The sequence below is a fragment of the Onychostoma macrolepis genome, chromosome 05 (assembly GCF_012432095.1).
Source record: "Onychostoma macrolepis isolate SWU-2019 chromosome 05, ASM1243209v1, whole genome shotgun sequence".
NCBI classification, from domain to species: Eukaryota; Metazoa; Chordata; class Actinopteri; order Cypriniformes; family Cyprinidae; genus Onychostoma; species Onychostoma macrolepis.
The window spans coordinates 3,798,416-3,824,309 of record NC_081159.1 but is presented as its reverse complement, the minus strand read 5'-3'; the positions used below and the strand labels follow the sequence as shown (position 1 = coordinate 3,824,309).

Genomic DNA, 25,894 nt, shown 5'->3' with positions numbered 1-25,894 from the left:
TTTCTTAAGGATCATGTGACGCTGGAGTAATGGCTGCTCACAATTTAGCTCTGCCATCAAAGGAATAAATTACATAGCAAAATATCTTAAAAAATAAAAAAACCTAAATCTCAGTGCTAAGAAGTCGTTGTACTGTCAGCGAGTAGGCTAGTAGGCGTAAACTGTATGGTAATTGCTGCATCGCATCTGGTTGCTTTGTCACTGCATATCTCTGTCAGTGTAAAAAGCCATTTATAATGTTTCATATGTTTGATAAACAGCATCATAAAGAAGCCCATCAGGTGAGACGTATGCCTGCTTCTCACCTTAGCATCTGATTCATCCGACTGGCAATGAGAAATAAAGAACAAGATGAGTAATAGTGAAAAAGAACAAAAAAGAAAGAAGGTGCTAGGTAGTAGCAGAAGACTTTCACTGCCTTGTTGATTTACACAAAATCTTGCAAAACACCCACATGCGCGCGCGCGCGCACACACACACACACACACACACACTCCTCTGTACCGCAGTGTTGAGTGTACAGACCTCATTGCCTTCATCATCAGTGATCGCCTGAGCAGAGGGAGACCAAAAGAAACAATTTTGTGTTTTTGACCCCTAGCTTTGAACACATACACTCATAAACAAGACTGCATTTGCATACATAAACACATCTTTGTCTAACTGGAAGATGTTTAAATTATAGTTTAGAAGACCAAAATATTACATGTGGCCAAGCACCAAATGAGAGCACCATAATAAAAATAAAATTCTCAATTCACTTATGATTGGGCAGGTAGCAGTTAATTTTGGACCCTATTCATAAACACTCTCAACACACCTCCTCCTCATCGTCCTCTGGCTCCTCCTCATTCTCCAGCTGGGAGTGAAAATAGAGATCAGCATTTAAGTGATTTAAGGATTTTATACTAAGAAAGCAACACTACGGAGGGCTGAATCTTTTGGGTGGCATAAGGTGGTGCAAAAAGGGCATTGCAACCTAGTGAAAGGGTCTAAACACAACACCTACTAAAGCACACAAACCACACAGAGGGTTTATAGGGATGGTCCATCTCAAAAATAAATTGCTTCACCTACCCGCTCTTCCTCAACAGTATACTATACACATACACACACAAAAAAGTGTGTATGGTTAGCTCAGCTACTATAAACATTCACCACACACACATATCTACAGAAAAATGCACACAATAACTCTGAGAAACACACTGATGTCAAAAAAAAAAAATAGAAATGGCATTTTCGCGTCTTGCAGCAGATGATTCACCAGTATTTCCAAAAAGATGTGGAATATTTGGACGAACTCATGACAGATAACAAACATTCAGTTCATTGCTCACCACAAGTACATCATGCACAAAATGCCAGCAGGCCCAGCGTCATCAAATCAAAACCATACACTTCAGTTTCTCCAGTTACACAAGCAAACGACTCGATACTCTAAGCAGCAGAAAAATTACACACAAATTCAGGGTAATTCGGTGCATCCTGAGGTAACGTGATGCTATTTTAGATTTTGGCTAAATGAGGTACACTACCGTTCAAATGTTAAAGGTCTGTAAGATTGTTTTTACTTTTATTCAGAAAGGAAGCATGAAAAAAAAAAAAGGATAAAAAGGGACAGTAAAGAAATGCTGTTCTTTGATAATAAGACATTAAAAAAATGGAGTAATTGTGGAGTTAAAATATGTGACCCTGGACCACAAAACCAGTCTTAAGTCGCTGGGGTATATTTGTAGTAATAGCCAAAAATACATTGTATGGGTCAAAATTATCCATTTTTCTTTAATGCCAAAAATCATTAGGATATTAAGTAAAGATCATGTTCCATGAAGATATTTTGTTAATTTCCTACCGTAAATAAATCACAACTTAATTTTTGATTAGTAATATGCATTGCTAAGAACTTCATTTGGACAACTTTAAAGGCAATTTTCTCAGTATTTAGATTTTTTTGCACCCTCAGATTACAGATTTTAAAATAGTTGCATCTCAGCCAAATACTGTCCGATCCTAACAAACCATACATCAATGGAAAGATTATTTATTCAGCTTTCAGATGTTTTATGTATAAATCTCAATTTCGATAAATTTGCACTTATGACTGGTTTTGTGGTCCAGGGTCACATATATTAAAACAGTTACTGTAAATCTTAAATAATTTATTTTGTAATATTACAGTTTTTACTGTATTTTTGATCAAATAAATGCAGTCTTAGTCGGCATAAGAGACTTTTTTCAAAAATGTGAGAAAAATCTTCACAAACCCATACTTTTGAACAATAGTGTACCTTATAAGGCACCGCATTTTTGTTGCACAAACAAAAAATTACCATTGGTAACCATAGTTTGCTGGACATTTGTAGTGGCTTCTTCCCTGTTATACTGTATGTCAATTTACAATAGTACCACCACAGAAGGTTTTTGTAATAGTCTGTAGTAACTTCATGTTTCACTTACCTGTTTGGCTCCCATAGACTCAAACATCTTCTCCAACATCACACGCATCTGTTGAACGTTGTTCATCAACACACAGGGCTGCAGCAGAGGCAGGAAAGAGCGAACAGCACAAGGAAAAAGAAAGATATACATGTAGAGAGACAGAACTTAGACCTGCTTGGACACTTAATGTATGTTAACAGACATGCAAGTCTCCAAAATTTGGTTTGTTAACACTCACCGTCTTTTCCTTCTCACAGTACGAGGGGAAACTCTTGGTTAGAATAGCACAATACTGCAGGAGCACTTTGGTGATAGTCTGATTGGGAAAGGGGAAGAAGGAAAAGAAAGAAAAACACTATTACACCTAAACGGTACGTAGAGAAAATGAACTACACCTTGTACTGTACTGGTAGTCTGAAATCTGGAATGGCAGACAAACTGACTTTGTTGAAGATGCACTAAATTGTTGTTTTGTTCCCTGAAACAGACCTCAATATGCTGATTAGCGATAAAAAAAAATTTCAGAAAATACCACGATTACGATCATGTCAGATAGTTGCATTTAGTATTTAGTCACTGTCTTTACTAAAATCTAATGAAATGTAAATGCATCTCAGCTCCTACAAAACCTGTGTAGGCTTCAACAAAGATGTCTCTGCGTCAGACGTCTAAGTTAGATATGACTCACAGGCTAAGAAACAGATGGTGATGGTCTAAAGACAAACACACTGTGTGCCAGCAGCTTATATTTCTCTTGCCTCCATTTTCCATCTATTATCTTTCTGTCAGTCTCAGCTTGTCTATTTTCCAGTTTCTCTGGAACCATCTTTTGAATGTAGTATATAGTATGGTTTAGGTCTGTTGATCTTCACCTTGGCAAATCGTCGATTGTACTGGGCAACCACTGCAGGATCAGGACAGTCTAGTTTCTTAATGATTTCAAAGCTTTGGTTGAGCTGAGTGAAGATGTCCACGACCGAACAGGAGAACAGAGCATGCTCAGATGTCTGCTGGAACTGTGGAAAAGACAGGAGAGATGTTTCTTTAGCTACGGGAACTTTTTGTGCTGTGTCTTTTGTTTGTTTGTTTTTATTTAATATCTCTACTTAATGTCATCCAAATGTCATGAGAATTATATGCATTGAACAACAATATTTTATGAATCCTAAATACACAGAAATAAATCATATTTTTTACACCTTTTTACATAACATGTTGATTAGAAATCATGAAAAAAAAAATATTGTTCAAAGGTGATATTTAACTTGAAGTTTTAGGTTTTCTTCACACATCACATTTCATATTTCATAGGCATGCTCTTGGCTTTAATTTTCAGGGGAAAAAATGAGGGCAAACTGGTTTGTGTGGTGGAAACTAATAAAAATAGATATTTTAACAATACACATTAAAATTCACTCTTTGTTTATATTATCATAGTTTAAAACATAAAATGCTCATATTTTTATGATTTATTTACATATTTTAGGATTGAAAGTCTGAGACAAGGCCCAAAAGAGCTGGGGGTTTTTTAAAAAGGAAACTAATATTTTATTCAGCAAGGATGCATTCAATTGATCAAAAGTAACAAAACATTTACCATGTTACAAAAGATTTCTGTTTTAAGTAAATGTGGTTCTTTTGAACTAAAAGAATTCATCATGGTTTCCACAAAAATATTAAGCAGAAAAAAAATCTTGAGCACCAAATCAGCATATTCAGCTTTGCATCACATTTTAAAATATCTCAAAATAGAAAAAATAGAAAATAGAAGCATTTTCACCATATATTTGATCAAATAAACGGATCCTTGGAGAGCTTGAGAGCATTTTTTTTTTTTTATAAATTTTTACCAACCCCCAAATTTTGAACAATATATTGTATTTTATACAATATAAAATAAAACAAAATACATTTGAAAAGTAGCATAAATAAATGATGAATGCATTGTAGAAAGCATTTCTCAAAACCATTTAAATTTGCCCTTTACATAACTAAAAGAAAACATCTATGAATTTGAAGAAAAATCATCCCTCTAAAAGGTAGTAGACAGAAAGCAGCAATTTAGTTTGACAAGGCTTGTTTTAAAGCCTGTTAGACCAAGAGCGAAGAAGCCATATATAAGAGAGCAGACCACACAGAAAGGCTATACTGCAGTTTCTGAACCATACCCCCTCTCTTTTATCCCTCTCAAGGGCTCCATGCATAAACTCCATCGACACTTCCTCATTCTCAGCCAGCCACTGGAGAACAAATGGCAGAAACCACCTACAGATGGGAAATGAAAAAGAAATGTAGAGAAACAGGAGGAGGAATAAAGCAGGAGGGCAGCGAAGCAGCAAGTGGTCAAGAACATTTAAACCGCAGAGGAACGCATCAACTAGGGATCCTAGTCGATTTGGGACTGCAGGTGATGACAGTGTGTGAGTGAGAACATAAAACTACTCAAAAGAAGAACAAACTGCAGGTTATTTGAAGAAAAGAGAGAAAAGTTTAGCTAAAGATGCTCTGGAAGAGTTTTAGAAGCAGCGTGACTCACGATGGGTATTCTGGGACGGTGTCGGAGAAGGCGGGCAGGTCATGGACGTATTCATTGTAGAGCCATTTGACTTTGAAATGCAGATTCATGTAGTCCGCACTTTTACACAACCTCAGCTTCTCATGCTCTGGGGAAACAACAAGCGTGAGTCAACGGATTTAATTTCATCTTACCTTGTCATGAATTTCACACATTTCATGAGAGTAAACATTTACTCTCCTTCAGCTTCAACATATGTATTCTTCAACGAGCTATAGACCAAGAACGAACTGTTTTGTCTATCTAGCTGTACTCACTCACAGAGGCTAATGTTTAGAAATGCATTTTACACACATACACTACGATTCAGAAGTTTGAAGGCTGTATGATTTAAAAAAATAATAATAAATTAATACATTTATTTAGCAAGGATGCATTAAATTGATCAAAAGTGACAGTAAAGGATTTCACATTGTTACAAAAAAAGAATCTATTTCAAATAAATGCCTGTTCTTTTGAATTTTATATTCAGAATTACATTCCCAATGTAAAAACGTATAATGGTTTCCACAAAAATATTAAACAGTTTTCAACACTGATAATAATAATAAAGCTGCTAAAAATCATTCATAAAAAGTAAAATACAAAAAAATAAAAATACAATAATAAAAAATTAAGAAATGGCTGCTAAAAATTCAGCTTTAACATAACAGAAATACATTTTTATTTATATTTCATTTTGATAAATTCAATGCAGCCTTGGGGAGACTTTTTTAAAATACATCAAAAAATCTTACCAAGCCGCAAACGTTTTTGAACATTAGTTTACATGTGCGCACACAAACTCTCACAGAGACTTAACCATACAGTATGTCTTACCAGCATAAAAATCAAGTCTGCGAATATGGAATGTGGCAGGTGCTAAAATCAAGAAAACAAGGCAGGAGAGAATGGAGAGATGAAGATGAACACTTGAGGAAGAACAGAAAAAAGTGCAGGTGTGCAATGAAAGAGGTGGTTTCAATAAAGGATGCTGGGATCAAAAGGAAAAGAAAATTTTTTCAATGAGGAGTCTAATTCTAGTTTACTCCTACTTGGAAGATCTAAAAGGAAACCAGAGGGTTCTATTCTCTAACTCTGCTGTAGCAATGAGAGAGTGAGGACTTCAGACCAAAAAGAGTGCTTTGAACCTTTAAAGGGGTTTTATCATCGAAAACAGGATTTGCTTTGCTCTTTTGAAATGAAACCTTAACAATGCAAAGCTCCCTCTCCCCTGCCCACCCTGAAAATTATTTAAACTAAACTGCAAAAAAAAGTCATTCATGTGCATAGTCACAAGAATGAACACATTAACACAACACCGGCCATATTTATTATTCAGCACTCAGCAATTTGGCCCACATAATCGTGGTGAGGTAGTAAGGAGGACATAAGGCAGATGTTGTACTTGATCACCTTAACTCTACTAACATTCCACTTGGTATCAAAGCTATAGAAGCTGTTTTTAAATGATGATTCAGTGCCTAATATGTTGGAATCACAACTCATTTCAATTGCAAATTCACATTACTTCTCAAAGGTACAGTAGTAAAAATGGCTAGATTAATTCAAGGGTCAAAGAACTGGCGATGGAATATGTTCACGTAAACTAAACTATATGCAAAGAAATGTTAATTAACATAAAAAAGGGTGTAAAAAAAAAACAAAAACAAAAAAAAAGTTACAAAAGTGAAGATAATGCCCCCTTTGAGGAAACACATTAATTAGCGTGCAACCTTGCATCTATAACAAGAAACGCATGTCCAAGTTCACACTCTCATGACTCCAAAGGGCCTTATAGCATTATGACCTTTACCATTCTTCCCATGTTTGTAGACGATATGATTAAGAACTGAAGACAGAGACCGAAAAAAGGAAAGTTGGAATGATGTTAGGAGTAATCTCAAATAAATTTGTAGTGAACACAGACATACTTCAAAGGGGTCATGAACTGCCTTTTTTATTATTTTGTACTGTTCTCTGAGGTCCACTTACAATGTTATCAAGATTTTTACATCAAAAAACATAATTTAGAAGTAATAGGATATTTTCTGTCCTGTTTTTAACCCCCCCTAATCAGAACTCTCCATTTGAATAGACGTGGTGGATTGTAGAATCGGAAACAAATGCCCACTGCTGTGATTGGCTAATAGTTGTGTATGTTTGACAGCCTATATCCTTTACAGATGGACGCTGCTGTGATTTAGGTTAAACTTTCTCACACTTGTGTGTTGATCCAATATAGTCGGAACAGCATCATCTTTTGTTTAAATCTTTCTGAAAATCCCACGTCAAGTTGTGCTATGTTGTAAACGAATCCACGATAAAATTAATAAATAAACAAAGGACCAAGTTCTTACTGACGTGGTCTGGAACTTCATTAAAAATAAAGTTTATCCACTTTTTCCAAATGTTGGGTTCAGAAGGAAAGTGATGCAAAGACCGTGATTTTCCACAACTTGGCAATGTACAGCGTCCTGTTGTCATCAGAGCATTCTTTATCGTTTGATTTCTGCGTAGACATGTGTTTTCTTCTCGTTATTTACACTACATGCGTGAATCGGTGGGAGGGGCTAAACACAGAGCGGTGTTTAGCCACACTATTACATCAGTCATACATTCCACAATCTGTCATTTTTGGCAGACTGCCTTCAATATAAGCTGTTTTTAGACTAACAAGAAAGTTTTCAGTTCTAAAATGTTCAGGATGTTTTTATAGTACAATGAATATGTCAAAAGATCAAGGGAATTTTGGTTTCTCAGTTCATGACCCCCTTTAAGGGCAAACATGCATCCCATACATATAAATGTATATTTCTTCATACCTTCCAGTGCATACTTCATGTCCTGAGCGAAGAGTGTCCACATGACCTCAGCACTGACCTTCCCCACATTCAGCTCCTGAGAAAACCTGCACAGGACACACCGGGTCAAACATAACAGCTCTGTGTGTTTGCGTGTGATATTGTGTGTGTGTCTCTGCGCAGTGACTGACTGATTTATGATGGAGCTGTAGGAGTTCCTGTCCTCCTCTATGATGGAAACTATTAAGGTGATGAGTTTGGGCCAGAAGTCCAAATTCTGTATGCTTGGTCCTGGTTCCTCTACAGCAGCATTTTCCTCCTCCTTCTTATCCTTCTCGTCTTCCTCTTCTTCACCCTCTTCTCCCTCTTTCTTTTCTTGTGGTTTCTGTTGTATAGAACAATTGCATGATACAACAGGCACAAAATGATAGAACGAAAGAACAATAGATAGATGGACAGATAAAGATAGATAAACAGGTAGCTAGAACAACAGATAAAATAACAGACAAAACAAGAGAAGGAACAACATAAAATGTAAGACAAAATGACAGAACATTAGACAGAATGACAGTCAGACAAAACAACAGATAAAATAACCAGTTAACAACAAAAAGATAGATACAGAAAACAAAATATAGAAAGATAAGATAAAAAAACAACATACAGAATGACAAAACGACATAAAACAACATGACAAAACAGAAATGGCATAAAAGTGACAGAACAACACAGACACAACGACAGACAGAAATAACGATAGATAGAAATGTATGTGCTTTACATCAAGGACCACAATGGAAACAAGTTTCATTTTAAACTGTGTTATCCTTGAGGAATTGAGTGTATTCACTACTTTGTCAAATAAACAAACAAACAAACAAATAGAACGACAGACAGACACAACGACAGATAGAATGACAGAACAATAGACAGACACAACGACAGACACAACGACAGACACAACGACAGACACAACGACAGACACAACGACAGACACAACGACAGACACAACGACAGACCAATAGACAGACAACGACAGAGACAACGACAGAGACAACGACAGACACAACGACAGACACAACGACAGAACACTAGACAGACACAACGACAGACACAACGACAGACACAACGACAGACAACGACAGACACAACGACAGACACAACGACAGACACAACGACAGACACAACGACAGACACAACGACAGACACAACGACAGACACAACGACAGATAGAATGACAGAACAATAGACAGACACAACGACAGACAGACACAGCGACAGATAGAATGACAGAACAATAGACAGACACAGCGACAGACACAGCGACAGACACAGCGACAGACACAGCGACAGACACAGCGACAGACACAGCGACAGACACAGCGACAGACACAGCGACAGACACAGCGACAGACAGACACAGCGACAGACAGACACAGCGACAGACAGACACAGCGACAGACAGACACAGCGACAGACAGACACAGCGACAGACAGACACAGCGACAGACAGACACAGCGACAGACAGACACAGCGACAGACAGATACAGCGACAGATAGAATGACAGAACAATAGACAGACAGTCACAACGACAGACACAATGACGGATAGAATGACAGAACAATAGACAGACAGACACAACGATAGATAGAATGACAGAATTGTGCTTTACATCAAGGACCACAATGGAAACAAGTTTTAATTTAAACTTTGTGTTATCCTTGAGGAATTGAGTGTATTCACTACTTTGTCAAATAAACAAACAAACAAACAAACAAACACAGACAGACAGACAGACACAACGACAGACAGACAGACACAACAGAGAACAGACAGACAACAACAGACAGACACACACACACACAATGACAGACAACGACAGACAGACACAACGACAGATAGACAGACACATAGATAGATAGACAGACAGATAGACAGATAGACAGATAGATAGATAGATAGATAGTCTCTTTAAAAGTCTATGAAAGAAACTCAGAATTGATGATTCATGGGCCTGACCTTTATGAACAAACGTGGTCTCTATGGTAACAGATAAATTCTATGAAATATTACTCATTTCAGGCTGATGTCTCATGTTGAAATGCTGGTATTACCCATGAGAAATTCAACCTCTGATAATGACATCATCTAAACAGAGATATCCAAACTTACTGCCAAACACAAGCGTACACATCCCATCTGTGTGTATGCAAACTCACACCTGTGCATGACGCTAATGTATTTACTCACAGGCTCTATGGCCGGCTGGAACTGTCTGTTGTACAGCTCTTGGCAGTTGTTAAAGATGTACTCATAAGTGGAGTTGAGGCATGCTTTCACACAGTCCCTGACCACATGGGCAGCACGCGGGGGAGACTGCAATTCCAGAACCTGGACACAGGGGGCACCAGAGAAGACAAGAATACATCTATATAAAAACAATGTAACACCCGCTAACAAATCAATAGTGACTAATCTCCGTTATGAAAGCCCGCACAAAAGCCTCTCTCTTACAGCACAAAGAAATCAATCTTCATCTCAAACCTTCTATTATCCTCTTCTACTGTATGAACTCAGGCAGAGAGAAATGACTGAGCGTTTACTCAAGAATATATGAAACACAATTGAATTACTCATCTCTATAGGATCTGTCACTCAATATATGTATTACAAATAAGACCTACATCCCTGTATAAAACAACAAGAAGAGCACTACAGCATGCCATTGCCTGATCTGATTTAGAGCTACGTTATCTTACCTTCAGTCTGAAGAATGTAATGCTGGTCAGCAAATCCACTGTGGATCTGAGATCTGCTAGACGTGGTTTACTGCTGGCTGGGAAATTATTCTGGAGATCAAAGGGACAGAATGAAGATCACAGGAAGCTTGAGTGAGAAGCACAGTATGACGTTGGTGAAATGAATACTTGAGGAGAAGTAACAAACACGAACAACGCACACTTATATATGCACACGGACAATGTTTACTGATCAAGTCTATAAATCTTTATAAAATGTATACATGCTAGACACTCCCAAAACCAGTGGAAAAACATATATATATATATATATATATATACATATATATATATATATATATATATATATATATATATATATATATATATATATATATATATATATATATATATGTATATATATGTATATATATGTATGTATGTATATGTATGTATGTATATATGTATGTATATATATGTATATATGTATGTGTGTATATATATATATATATATATATATATATATATATATATATATATATATATATATATATATATATATATATATATATATATATATATATATATATATATATATATATATATATATATATATATATATATATATATATAGACCTGACTATGATCAGCTGCATCTCAGACTGCACTATAATGAACATAGTTCTGAAACACATAATTCTAAATAAACAAATAAATAAATGTGCGTACATATGTAAACTGATCGGCGTATCATGATTTGTGCATAAAACATTAGAATTTTACAAAATTCTTTTTTCCACTTACATGAATGTAACATTCAAACATTTTGCAGAAATGACCATTATGCATAAATTGCATGGTTTTATTCTTTTCCATGACCTCAATGTTAAATCATAAAATCGATTAATAATAATAATAATAATAATAATAATAATAAAGTAAAATATGCTGCCCGAGATGCTAGCCCAAGGCTCCAGCATCCCTGTGACCCTACAGAGGACAAGTAGCTTGAAGAATGGATGGATGGACAGAACACTTGTACATACAAATTTTGTATGTAATATACATGTATTTTACTCACATATCTTTATTTTTTATTATCTGTATGTCGTTGTCACCAAAACAAATTCCTTGTATGTGCAAATATACTTGGCAATAAAGCTTTTTCTGGTTGTGGTGATTATAAAATAATTAAATGTTTTAAAGATTAATGACTTCATGACTAAAGATCTATCAGTATTAAATAAATAAATAACCGCCAGCCCTAATAAAAAACATCTTCAAAAGTTTACCAAGGAGACAACAGTTTCAGTGAAGAGCTTGAGAAATATAAGATGCAGTATGACAACAAAGAATAAAATGGGATGACAAAAAAATAACAAAGCGAAGATAAATAACAACATGTGTAAGCAAACTATTTTTCTAATGTGCGTCATTTTCCAACTAAGCTGTAATTAGTTTTACACCACACCATCCTAGACTTCATAAAATCTGCCTGTAGATTAAATTAAGGTAATGAACATGATGAATACTTACTCTGTATGTTGACAGGTCAATTCGGAGAGAGTTATGGAGCTGATCCAGCAGTCTAACAAAGCGATCTTTCTGCATTAACAGAGAGAAAAATTAGTCAGTAGTACATAAAATTTAACAAACGAAAAAGCAGTTTCAGCTGTTTCTTTCTGTGTTTTGAAAGGCAAAGTATGATTTAGTTATGGAGTAAGAGCAAAAACTAGCCCCACAAGATGTGTTCCTGTGACACCAATCTCACTTTGAATGGAATCTAGACCTTGAGCCAAGGACACAGAGCGTGGACACGCATACGCACATGAACAAAAACATACTGTACAAACACACCACAGACAGGCTTTTGGATAAATCCGTCTGATGGCAATAAGAAAACCTGAAAGGGAATCAAAGGTTCAGGGACACTGACAAGGTCTCAGTTATTCACCATGCTGGATCTTTTCAAAATCCTTGTATGAGCAAGACTCCTACAGCAGAAGGGTCCAGTACAAGAAAAGGAGGGAATTGGAGAGTTTCCAAGCAGCTGTATTTATGCTTTGATAGGATGAGCTGGCATGATATCATCTTCAGCTGTGTCGTATGAGAGCCTCTGATTATAACAAATCAAACTCACTATCAGTCTGTGATCAAATGTGACATTATACAACAGGTATTTCAGGTACAACAGGTACTTTTCAATGTGTTTATCACTCCGCTTTTCTGTGTTTACATGTTGAAGACAGATCATCAGTTAGTCCGTGCATTAGCTGTGGGGATTTTTCAGATTATATCGTATGCATCAGTATCATTAAACTACTCAGTAATTCAGACTACTGTTCAAAAGTTTAGGGTTGATCCAAATTTTAAATGTATTTATCATATTTTACATTGAATGATTTTTAAAAATACATTAAAAACTGTAATTAGTGGTCGACCGATATTGGGTTTTGACAGCCGATGCCGATATCTTGGAATTGTATTTATTAATTAATATTTAAGATATTTTAAATAATTTGAAAATGGATTAAAAAAAATAAATGTGTAAAATAAACAATTATACTTTAGATGACAAAGTACTTTTCACAAATGAATAAATATTTAATAAAAATATAATTAAAAAGGAAATAAAACACTGTAACCAACTCCGTATTCTGGGATGTTTGTGTGCATTGGGAATCATATTTTTTTCAAATAAAGCCAAGGTAACACTCATTTTACATACAGCACACAGTGAAAATGACATGAATATGGCAGTGGGCAAAAGCATGAAGCAGCAGCATAATTTGAAATCACGAGTTTAAAGTTTGTCGATCGCCCATCTCCAGTGAAGCTGAACTCTCTAATGTCTGCCTTTCTATTACTAATAACATAAAAGCAATCGTTATAATACTTTTTTGTATACCTTTTAATTCTTTTGTTTAACAGTTCTATCAGATTATTAGACAGACTTATATCTGTATTAGACAGAACTGTTAACAACAGCAAGCAAGAGGGAGAATGTGAGCACTGTGTGAAAATAAAAGTCCGTTGTGCCGTCAAAATAAAAAAATAAACTTATCGGCCGATGGCGATATTTGAAAAAACGCCAAATATCGGCCGATATATCGGTCGACCACTAACTGTAATATTATTATATAAAATAAATGTTTTAATATATATTTAATAAATATTTAATATTAATCTATATGTCTATTTAATATATATTTTAATATAATTTACTCCTATGGTTTCAGCAGCCATTACTCTAGTCTTCAGGATCACATAATCCTTATAATTAATTTGGTATATTACCATGGAAATATAATTTCTTATATTACCAATGCTGAAAACCGTTGTGACGTTTTTGTGGAAATGGCAACATTTTTTCAAGATGCTTTCATGAATACAAAGATGAAAGGAATTTATTTGAACAATTATTTCAAATATAAATCTTTTAGAAATCTTTTTATTTCTTTGTCACTTTATGCATGCTTATTGAATAAAATTATTTCTTTCAAATGTTTGCACATTTATACAAAAGCACAGCTGTATTCAAAATATTGTAGCTTTTCTAATAACAAGGAACTTTTTCATTTAGTAACAAAGAAAAAGTAAAGCTACATCACTATTTTTGTCATTATTCCCTGGGTCCATCGACAGTAAAGCTGCTCAGAACAATCAAACCCTAAACCATCCTTTGGTTGGGCTATATTGGCTGTGTGTGATGCTAAGTTAGTATTACCCCAAAGTTGGAGGCAGTGAAGCGGTCACAGGCGGAGACATTGGTGACTGAGGTGGGATGAGCGTAGAATGCGTTGATGTTGGCCAGGAGTGTGCTCATTACCGCAGGAACACCAGGCAGCATGTATTTATAGGACAGACATGCAAAATGCCTACAGGTGGACAGACAGAGACATCCAGTAAGAAATTGAGAATGCTTTTATTATTCGAAGAGTGACATTTACTATTATTACTTAACCACTGATATCACATATCTGATATTCATTTCCTTTAATAAATATGAGTATCTGGACTTCTCATCTCATAAACAACAAGTCAGTCCTTCTATTGTGATTGACTGCCTCTCACCAAAACAAGTCCCACTATTGAATAGACAGAAGTCTAGGTTAGTATCGATTTATTTATCAGAATTATTTATAATTAAAGGGATAGTTCACCAAAAAATGAACATTCTGTCATTATTTATGCTCATGTAGTTCCAAACCCATAAGACCTTCATTCATCTTCAGAACACAAATTAAGATATTTTTTATGAAATCTGAGAGCTTTCTGACCCTGCATAGACAGCAATGCAACTACCACATTCAAGGCCCAAAAACGTAGTAAGGACAGCAGTGTTTCAACAGTGATTTTACGATGCTACATGAATACTTTTTATGTGCAAACACGATAAAACTCTTCCGTGTCAGTCTTCGATGTGCATTCGTACCTTTCTGGGTCTTGAACATGCTGTCTATCAGAGGCGCGGGAAGTGGGGGTGCTGAGGGTGCTGCAGCACCCCCTGTTTTTTTCTGTGGGCAACTGTTTAATTGTTGGGAATATAAAAAATAAAAAAAAGTGTCTATTTAAGTGCAAATAGCCATGTTGTTGGAAGAGGCTATTTACACTAACTCCACCCACAAACGTATGGTTAGGATAGTCAAATTTGCAAAAGACGGTAGTTACTTGTTAGATTCAGTGGCGCAGATAGTAAAGCGTGTGTTACGCTTCTTTTGACACGATCGACCGGGGTCCGAATCTGCCTTTTGGCGAACTTTTTTTCTACCTTTTTAAATTTCAAAATCACATCAGAAAAGCATTTGTGTTTTAATAAAAATGAAGGAAATAATCAAAAAGTTGAAAATAAAGTATCGGGTAGGGTTAGGGTAAGTGTAGGGAGAGCTTTTGTCCCAATAAGGTGGCATCCATTTAATAATTTGAAATAAACTTAAAAAATTACACTCAATAAGTTATTGCATACTATTTTATAATGTATTACAATGCAGAGGTGCAGATAATTGCCACTATTTGCAATAAGTAATGTTTTTCTCTAATAATGTTTTTCGCCACAATTAATCACCCTTTTATTCAATATTTGCAAGAAGTAATTAGCAGGATCCTGCTATTTTAACATAGAATAAATATAATCTAAAGCTATTTGCACTGTGTAAATAGCATATCACTAAAGAATAATACTGCTATTTTCACTTAGTGTAAATAGCCTCTATCGCAACACCCCCCTCCCCCACCCCCCGCGTGTGCGCGTACAGCACCCCCAACCTAAAACATCTTCCCGCGCCACTGCTGTCTATGCAGGGTCAGAAAGCTCTCGGATTTCATCAAAAATATCTTAATTTGTGTTCCGAAGATGAACAAAGGTCTTACGGGTTTGGAACGACATGAGGGCGAGCAATTACTACATTCCCACCATTTAAATACCTAATCAGGATTAATGCGTTTAATAGGATTAATAGGTCTTAAGACTGACTGATTATTGATGGGCATTGATGTGGTTAGCAGATAATTCCTATTAGAATACAGACAAAATGCTCCAGGGCTTACGTCATGGCCTGATAGATGGATTCTATTCCATAGCGCATGGCAAATTCGTCTACAATATCCTGAGCAACCTCATCAAAGTAGACCTTCCAGGCATCATCTCCTCGTGCCGCGGGCAACTTCACCACACCTTGTCCTTCAATGTCTGTCACAAAGTGAAAAAAATTCTACAAAAAAAAGAGAGGGAGAAAGATGCTCAGTGATGTGCTTTGCTATAGGAATGATTGTGTGTTGTTTGCTTTCAAGCATACAGTTCATATTTTAGATATGATTTATGTTAGGATCAGATTTTATTAAGATTTGTAATATTTTCACAGCCTTTTTCTCACCAAGGCTGCATTTATTTGATGAAAACTTCAGTTAAAATTGTACAATAAAATTGCAATTTAAAATGCGTGTTTTATTATATTTTAAAATGTCATTCAATCCTGTGATGCAAAGCTGAATTTTCAGCATCATTACTCCAGTCTTAAGTGTCACCTGATCCTTCAGAAATCATTCTAAAATACTGATTTGCTGCTCAGTATTTTGCATTATTTTCAGTGTTGTAAACAGTTGTGCTGCTGTGGAAACCATGATGCATTCTACAATGATTAGTTCAAAACAGCATTTATTTCAAATATAAATATTTTTTAACAATATGAAGATCATTATGGTAACTTTTGATTACCTAATGTAATGCATCCTCACTGAATAATAGTAAATTATTTTTTTAAAAACTTAACCCCGCATTTTTTGGTTTACCTCGTGCAAACTGGTGTACTGAACATGATAAGGGGCCACTTTCTCTTCTCCTTTAATTTCCACACTTATCTGCAGTCTGATGGCCCCTGATACCGCTGACTTGTCTGTGCGTTTTTCTGCAAGATAACACATGGCCATTACATATCTGATATGAAAGACAATTCTTCATTCATCGCATCTCGTAATGGTGGTGACCCTTGATCCAAGTATAGTAGTAGATGCAGTAACATTTAATCCATTTTTTTTTTCAAGAGAAAACAAACAGTATCTTCAAATGTAAAGATATCAAACTCAAGATTTTAAAATAAATAATAATACTGAATAGTTCCATTAGACACAATGTATTGTTTTAGAAATCATTTTACAGAACAGAATAGACAAATGTACTGAGCTCTAATGAAAAACTGAAGAACAACTTTCTCATTTCTGTAACATTATTATGCAAAGAGAGAAGCAGCCTTGTGGCTGTAGACCATCTGACTTGACTTTAAAAGGACCAGCACCATTGTTTGACATATTCAATTCATTATGCAAGTTTTCATGAATAAAATAAAGCAAAATTTGGCATATTTCACAGTTACAATCTTACCTTTGATCTAAATGCATGCAAATCATTCCATTATAGGATTTTTATGGGATCAGGCTTATTACAACCTTAAGAATTACAGTTGATATTTTAGGCATAGATCATTTATGACCTGCACGGCAACTGCAACACTTAAACAGACAGATGGTTTCATTTCTTGTGTGACAGCCTACATTGGAGCCATTCAGCTTGTAGTCCTAAAACTCTTAAGAAAATTACCATTGTCTAGTCATGGGTTCCCTTGAGAATTTCTAATGGGTTCTTCAAATATCAGTTTTAGATTTATGAGAAAAATAAGGTCTTCATTAGCCCTTCTGGAGCAACTTCAGCTTTCATTTTTTTTTTAACAACTTGCATTAAAGCACATGAAGGTTTCAAAATTCATGTTTCAATTCAGCGTGCAATTTACAGGTGCATCTCAATAAATTAGAATGTCGTGGAAAAGTTCATTTATTTCAGTAATTCAACTCAAATTGTGAAACTCGTGTATTAAAATAAATTCAATGCACACAGACTGACGTAGTTTAAGTCTTTGGTTCTTTTAATTGTGATGATTTTGGCTCACATTTAACAAAAACCCACCAATTCACTATCTCAACAAATTAGAATATGGTGACATGCCAATCAGCTAATCAACTCAAAACACCTGCAAAGGTTTCCTGAGCCTTCAAAATGGTCTCTCAGTTTGGTTCACTAGGCTACACAATCATGGGGAAGATTGCTGATCTGACAGTTGTCCAGACGACAATCATTGACACCCTTCACAAGGAGGGTAAGCCACAGACATTCATTGCCAAATAAGCTGGCTGTTCACAGAGTGCTGTATCCAAGCATGTTAACAGAAAGTTGAGTGGAAGGAAAAAGCGTGGAAGAAAAAGGTGCACAACCAACCGAGAGAACCGCAGCCTTATGAGGATTGTCAAGCAAAATCGATTCAAGAATTTGGGTGAACTTCACAAGGAATGGACTGAAGCTGGGGTCAAGGCATCAAGAGCCACCACACACAGACGTGTCGAGGAATTTGGCTACAGTTGTCGTATTCCTCTTGTTAAGCCACTCCTGAACCACAGACAACGTCAGAGGTGTCTTACCTGGGCTAAGGAGAAGAAGAACTGGACTGTTGCCCAGTGGTCCAAAGTCCTGTTTTCAGATGAGAGCAAGTTTTGTATTTCATTTGGAAACCAAGGTCCTAGAGTCTGGAGGAAGGGTGGAGAAGCTCATAGCCCAAGTTGCTTGAAGTGCAGTGTTAAGTTTCCACAGTCTGTGATGATTTGGGGTGCAATGTCATCTGCTGGTGTTGGTCCATTGTGTTTTTTGAAAACCCAAAGTCACTGCACCTGTTTACCAAGAAATTTTGGAGCACTTCATGCTTCCTTCTGCTGACCAGCTTTTTAAAGATGCTGATTTCATTTTCCAGCAGGATTTGGCACCTGCCCACACTGCCAAAAGCACCAAAAGTTGGTTAAATGACCATGGTGTTGGTGTGCTTGACTGGCGGCCAGCAAACTCACCAGACCTGAGCCCCATAGAGAAACTATGGGGTATTGTCAAGAGGAAAATGAGAAACAAGAGACCAAAAAATGCAGATGAGCTGAAGGCCACTGTCAAAGAAACCTGGGCTTCCATACCACCTCAGCAGTGCCACAAACTGATCACCTCCATGCCACGCCAAATTGAGGCAGTAATTAAAGCAAAAGGAGCCCCTACCAAGTATTGAGTACATATATAGTAAATGAACATACTTTCCAGAAGGCCAACAATTCACTAAAAATGTTTTTATTTTATTGGTCTTATGAAGTATTCTAATTTGTTGAGATCGTGAATTGGTGGGTTTTTGTTAAATGTGAGCCAAAATCATCACAATTAAAAGAACCAAAGACTTAAACTACTTCAGTCTGTGTGCACTGAATTTATTTAATACATGAGTTTCACAATTTGAGTTGAATTACTGAAATAAATGACCTTTTCCACGACATTATAATTTATTGAGATGCACCTGTATTTTGTTGAACAAAACATAAAACCTTTTCAGAATTCCAGAGAGGACCCACAGCAAATTAGACTAAACAAATTGACGTCATGCATGTACAGCTTTATATCAGGAGTGCTACTGTACTTTCAAAGCCCCAGAGAATATTAAAAAAAAAAAGTTAATTTAAAAAAAAAAAAAATGCAATAACACTCCACAATGAAACATACATAGGCAGAGAAACATACCAAGGTTGTACCAGACATCCATTTCTCCGCTGAGGGTTCGGACCTCGATAATGCTCTGACCTAAAAAGTCATCAGATTCCCTCTTCAGACGCTGCTTCACACGAGACTTTATATCGTCATCTTCATCCCACACACGCAGTTTAATACGGTCAGATGAATTGTGGCACTCACTAGGGTGGAAAAGGTACATTTGTGAACAAATCACAGCTGCTTCATAAAAGAGAGCTGTGATTTCAACAAAGTTAACAGCTAATCAATATTAACACAAGTTGCTATATTTTTTGACAACTGTAAACAGTGTACAGTTATGTTAATGAGCTTCACTGTATTACTTGTAAGAACTGTTTACTGTGATAGCTTATTGAATAAATTAGTTTTTAATAACAAAGCATTAACTCATTTTCTCAAATGCTCAAAAGGGATAATTCACCCAAAAATGAAAAATAATTTTTTTGCCATCATTTACTCATCCTCAATTGAATTTCTTTCTTCTATTGGTAACCAAACAACCAAAAGTTGTTGGTAGCCACTGACATCCATAGTATTTATTTATTTATTTTTATTATGGAAGTTAATGGCTACCAGCTACTGTTTGGTTACCAACATTCTTGAAAATATATTATTGCTTTTATAAACAACAGGTTTTATACACAACAGGTTATTAAAAAAAGGTAAGGCACAACATTGGCATGGTTAAGGGGGGGGTTTGTGCAGTTTTGTCTTACAACTCTGCTTAACCATGGCAATATCACAGCAACGCACAGGATCTTTTATAGATTATTTTAAAGATTATTGCTTCATTTCTGCTGTATTATGCCATATTAGATTATTGGTAAAATGTAATGCAATGCAGTACTTTCTTCCTGCATAACACTTTTTAAAAGTAGTGTATGCTTTAAATTCGCCTTTAAAATCTGCCTCATATTTTTTGTAAATCATTGGCTGTCTTAGTTCTGCAAGAAAGCTCCCCATGTAAGAATTTCATTCAGCCTGTAGCACAGAAAATTTGCCAATGAGGTCTCTTTAAAAATCTTATATTAATACCTAATTATTTCTCCTAGCCTGCAATATGATAACATGGAGAGCAAACAGACACTTTTGCTGAAGTCTCCTGCTTCTTAGAATTTTTTTTTTTGTCAAGAGCAAAATTTCCAGTAATTTCATGCATCTCCTGTGGGGTTTCTTCTCAACAATCAAACAAACTGTGATCAGATTTTCCAAGATACCAAAGTGTGCACTCAAATGTCAGAGATCCCAATACCAACCAAATTACTTGAGCTATGCCATTCACGTTTATTTTACAGCTCCATACTCTTGTTTCTATTTTTACTTCTCCTAAGAAACCTTTGGAGAAAAGGGTGATGACATATAACAACACCTAAGCAATGATTTCCTGATTACATTGAAAAGAAATGAGAATAAAACACAGCAGATAAAAGATAGGATTCCAAAAGAACAAAGAGAACAGAAAATATTGTATAATACTCACAAGTTGAATGTCTCCTCCCACACAGGGTTGAGGTTACCGTAGATAGTTTTGGTTCTCTTCTTAGTCTTGCCAACCTGAACGGTCACATACGGATCACTGGAACCAGTTCTGTCCTTAGCCTGCAGGCCCTGAGCGCTCACCACTGGAAGACACACATACACACAGACTCTTGTAAGATTAACCCACAATCAGAAAAAAGAAAATGTGAAAAATGTATTCCAATGCTGGCACAGTGCATATTATTAAAAGCCCTATTAGAAATCTGCATTTATACAACCATTCCTTGAAAATGTAGATTACTGAAAGGTATCAGAGCAATAACAGCTGTCCCTGCTTCCGTACCCGTGATGGAGATTTTGGCAGACCACTTTGATGTTCCGTCAAGCACAGTCTGTTTGATGGCCTTCATCTGCTGAGCATGGTTCAGTTTAGTCACATTGAACACAAGCCTTATAATTTCAAAGATTTCAGGCCTGTTCCTCTCTCGGATCTTCATGCGGTCCTTCATGGCCGATATGATATGCTGGGTTCTATCCTCTGCTCCCGTTTTGGAGCTCTTCTCAGCAGCTCCTAGAAATTGTAGAAAAGTGTTTAATAATATAATTTAAAATCGCAAAATAAAACATGCAATAAAAAAGGGATCAAAAACATGACAAATACTGTATACTGCACTAGTGAAAAGGTTTCTATTTTACATTTGCATTACATTTACATTCTTTTTGCATTTTTGGCAAGTATTTCAGAAACTGCATAGTGTGTAATCTTAAATATTTCTTACTCATTTTTACATGGTTTCTCCTCACGGAGTTGGTTACTTTCATTAAAAAAAGCATTTATCAATGCCACAGATGTAATATTCACAAGGGATAGTGCTTAAAAAAATAAATGAACAGCTAACTGTAATTGCTGTAGGAACACTAAAGTAATAATACATTTAGGCTTGTTTTGTTGTTGCTTGTTTTTCTGTATTTGGTTGGTGACTCACTCTGTAAACAGTCTGCGTTGAGAAGCTCCTGGCATTTTTCGTGGCATTTGACTCCACACTCTGAGCAGCGCATGCCCTGCCGTGCGATGCCCCACAACAAACCTTCACACTCGTAGCAGTAGGTAGGCGTGGTGGCCGTCCACACTTCAAAGTTATGGGGTGTCGTGCAAGAAATAGGGTAAATCAGAGCCTGAAGGGTCTTCTTGTACACGTGATTCTTCTACAGAGAGAGAAAATACACTGAAAATAGTTTCTGCCAGAAAATGCAGACGACATTTCAAAACAAACCCCAGATCACATGTAGGACGTGTTGAAATGAAAAATCACGAAGTAGTTAAAAACTGTTCAAACTGAAAATAGGAAAAAGCATTGAGAAGTAAAAAGGTAAGAATACAAAGACGCTCTTTATAAATTCTGGTCCTGGTTCATGTTGTAGGTGTAGTTATGGAAGTGGGCAGACAGGTGTCAAACTGATGACCAAATGAGAGCCACATCACATCTTTATCTACATAAAGTGTAGGTGGCGTACATCTATTTTCGTTTTTGAAAAATGTTTCAAAAACATTCATCAGTCCAGAGCATTTTGAAGGGTACCTTTACATTTTGATAGAAGACATTTTATCTAGAATTATGCCAACAATTACTCTATTATCATTACAACACGGAAAAAAAAAAACACAATGCAATGAAATTAAAAGGAGACAGATGCTGTCATGCTATAAAAATGACAAAAAGCACTGTTAATATAATAAAGCTATAAAAATGATTGGTGTGCTACTGTATATTACTTTTGAAAGTCTGCTGAAAGACAATTATTTCATTTAAATTTAAAAAATGAAGTATGTAAGTATTATTACTTTTTAATGAATACATATGATACAAATCAAATCATTATTTACTGAAAATCACATTCAAACTGTCACATGGTTACTGGTTATAATACATGTGACCACATGACATTGATCATCAATGATGTTAATCATGGCTTTTCAGTGAGTAGTAACTTATTTTCCTTTTTGCAATGCCATTAAAGTCAGCATAAAAACACACCCTCTCTTTTTTTAAAAGCATCTTCTGAACAGTTTATCCATGCATATCTTTCATTTAATTTTTTTCTTCCCTCTGGTAACATGCTGGACTCTTCTAATCGTTTACCCCGCCCACAATCTACTGTAATTACTGTATTGCATTTAGATCTGCCTCCATCCAATCAACAACCAATGATAGAACCAAGTCCTGCACTCCATTTGTTCTTTTTCGAAGATCTGTTTCACTCAAACGTGTCGCAATGCAGAAGAAAATATCTGTTGCTACTCTTGTTACAACATGAACAACTTGATAAACTGAGAAGCAGATAGATGACAGATGTTTGTGTATTTTGCATCTCTTACCAGTTCTTCGTCCTTCAGTGAAGAGCGTGCAGCTAATGCATGCGAGATCCCTGCTTTCCTGGACTGCACAAGAGACTGAGAGGGAAACAAAGGATGAACATGTGCCTAATTATTAACAACTAGTAATAGTAGTTCTCATTACACCATTTTGTGCTCTCCCAGTGGGTTTATTAATGTTTCCTTAAAAACCTGGTAAATGATGTTCTATGCTTGTGTCTACTACATTTCCATTAATATGCTAAGCACTATTCGGACATTAAGGGTACTTTGGCTAATTAAATAGCTTTTAGCATTTCATAGCTAACTCTGTAAATAAAGAAATCCCATAATAAAGAACAGTACCAACAACAACACACAAAAACCAGTCTAGATAGACCGCTGGTACAACATGCTGAACTCTCGGTGATTGTTACATAGCTAAAGGCAGACCAATACTCCAAAGATTGATTTTCCATGAGAACAGAGATAAGAGCACAATTTAGACTCTCATAGCTAATGACAGTGATTCAAAACACGCAAATGGCCTGGCTTTATCTTTTCTCGAGCCACCAATTGCTCAGCAAGTCAATTGTGGCACAGGGTGAATGAGGGGGCTGGCAGGTCATGGTTAAGGTTCAGTCGATGAAAAAAGGCCTGAAAGCTAACTACAAGGATCGATATTACATTGCTAGGAGAAAATGTCATTTCTACAAACAAAAAGAAGGAAAATCAAGTTGCAGCGTCATACAAATTCAATGATATCAGAGTATTTTTTCCCCTTATTTATCATTTGGATGGCACACCTAAATGATTATTAACAAAAAGTATTAAAATTTAGACACAAAATAATGAAGGATAAAACATATGATAATATTTATCACTTGTATAAAATTCTCGAAAGCTCTAATTATGGGTAACATTGTAAATGTTTAATGTTAAAGCAAGTGTTTAACCAATGAACACCACTATTATGGAATATGTTATTATTGGATAATGCACTATTGAATAATGTTACGCTTTGTAACTTATATGTATGTTAATATATATTAACTTCTAATTATAAAATGTTTTAAGATATGTACAATATATGACTGTTTGATGTTTGATTACACATAATATTTGACCACCAAATTCAGCGACTGAGCATTCAGAATAGAGTTTTCCAGAGTTGTGCAATAACCTGTTTATATTCAGCTTAAAACATCTTCTACAGACACAAAAGAAGAAAAAAAGAAGCGTTTGTTGGCATGAAAACTGTTGTGCAAGTCACAAGCTTCAGATCAAGCCTGTTTTTATTTAGCTTTTTTTGTCCCCTCCACAGCATGTCAAATGTATCTGTGTGGGTTTCAGTTTTATTGTGTCGCAACAAAGACTGATTGATGAAAGTTCCCCATTTCTGACTCATGGGCAAGTCAGTGAACTGGAGGAGAAGACGAGCACGTCAAATAAAGCTCAGTTTCTCAATCGTATGCACACTTGTCTGGTTTTTAATGCATCAGTCACATAAGATGTCCCTCTTTAAGGGTGAAGAGAAGACATTCAATTACGACATTGCTGGAAAATTACATTGACTTGAACACCATAATCCATTATAAACAAAAACAGACCACTTGTAATATCAAACCCTTCTGAGACAGAATGTCATATGGTCATTCATTGGTGATGTAGTATTACTGCTCACTGCAATCACACCAGAATCGAGCATCAAATCAAAGATGATGCCATCACACACTGAAAATGAAACTGAGCACAAATCATTTTTGACATATAATCTACATCTGTATAATCTATATCATACTTTTTGTGTGTGAAAAAATGGCAGCACTTTTGCCTTCAGTGTGGACAGAGAAATTGCTTGTCACTGGAATCTTCTTACATCATGTCTTTGTAAAACACCGTGTTATAGCTTAAATAACAATTTAGACCTAAAAAATGAAAACATATGCCTACAAAATGTGTAGGATATAGGATTCCCTTTCAGTCTGCTTTGAGTAAAAGCTCAAAAAAATAAAATAAATAAAAAATACATACACAAAGCATTCCGTAATAGAAGGGTTTACTTACCATGGCCTAGTGATGAAGGAAAGCATAAGAAAAAATTATGACAATAGATCAGATCAGATTTCAGCTAAACATTCAATTATATTAGATAAGAGTTAGATTACAATTGAAGATTATAATAACTAATATTTTGATATAATTAGTAGACAGGGAAATATTACCAAAAATGTGACAATGTTGCGTTTCAATATGGAACAATATGAAAAAAATAAAAATAATAATAATAATAATAATAATCACTCACCACTTCGCTAACCAAGGGGATAGGCTTCTTCTTCCTAAGGTCAGGCATGCTATCAATGCCAAATATTCCTCCTCCCCTGAAGATAATAATATGGATATTCCAGTAATGGAAAAT

The 25,894-nt window shown here is 35.7% G+C and overlaps 1 protein-coding gene across 1 annotated transcript in view; it reads right to left on the bottom strand.

Annotated features, from left to right (window-relative positions):
- The window catches only part of LOC131540312 (uncharacterized), a 107,679-nt gene that overhangs the window by 15,491 nt on the left and 66,294 nt on the right, over positions 1-25,894 (bottom strand). The window contains exons 15-33 of the mRNA XM_058774959.1: positions 25,781-25,856; positions 23,497-23,571; positions 22,106-22,325; positions 21,463-21,690; positions 21,121-21,262; positions 19,632-19,801; positions 16,829-16,944; positions 16,088-16,251; positions 14,268-14,418; positions 12,077-12,145; positions 10,562-10,651; positions 10,053-10,193; positions 7,992-8,185; positions 7,822-7,907; positions 4,979-5,105; positions 4,611-4,707; positions 3,315-3,458; positions 2,681-2,758; positions 2,461-2,538 (exon numbers count right to left, since the gene is read on the bottom strand). Of these exons, the coding sequence (XP_058630942.1) occupies positions 2,461-2,538; positions 2,681-2,758; positions 3,315-3,458; positions 4,611-4,707; positions 4,979-5,105; positions 7,822-7,907; positions 7,992-8,185; positions 10,053-10,193; positions 10,562-10,651; positions 12,077-12,145; positions 14,268-14,418; positions 16,088-16,251; positions 16,829-16,944; positions 19,632-19,801; positions 21,121-21,262; positions 21,463-21,690; positions 22,106-22,325; positions 23,497-23,571; positions 25,781-25,856 (2,446 nt within the window). The remainder of the gene's footprint in view (positions 1-2,460; positions 2,539-2,680; positions 2,759-3,314; positions 3,459-4,610; positions 4,708-4,978; positions 5,106-7,821; positions 7,908-7,991; positions 8,186-10,052; positions 10,194-10,561; positions 10,652-12,076; positions 12,146-14,267; positions 14,419-16,087; positions 16,252-16,828; positions 16,945-19,631; positions 19,802-21,120; positions 21,263-21,462; positions 21,691-22,105; positions 22,326-23,496; positions 23,572-25,780; positions 25,857-25,894) is intronic.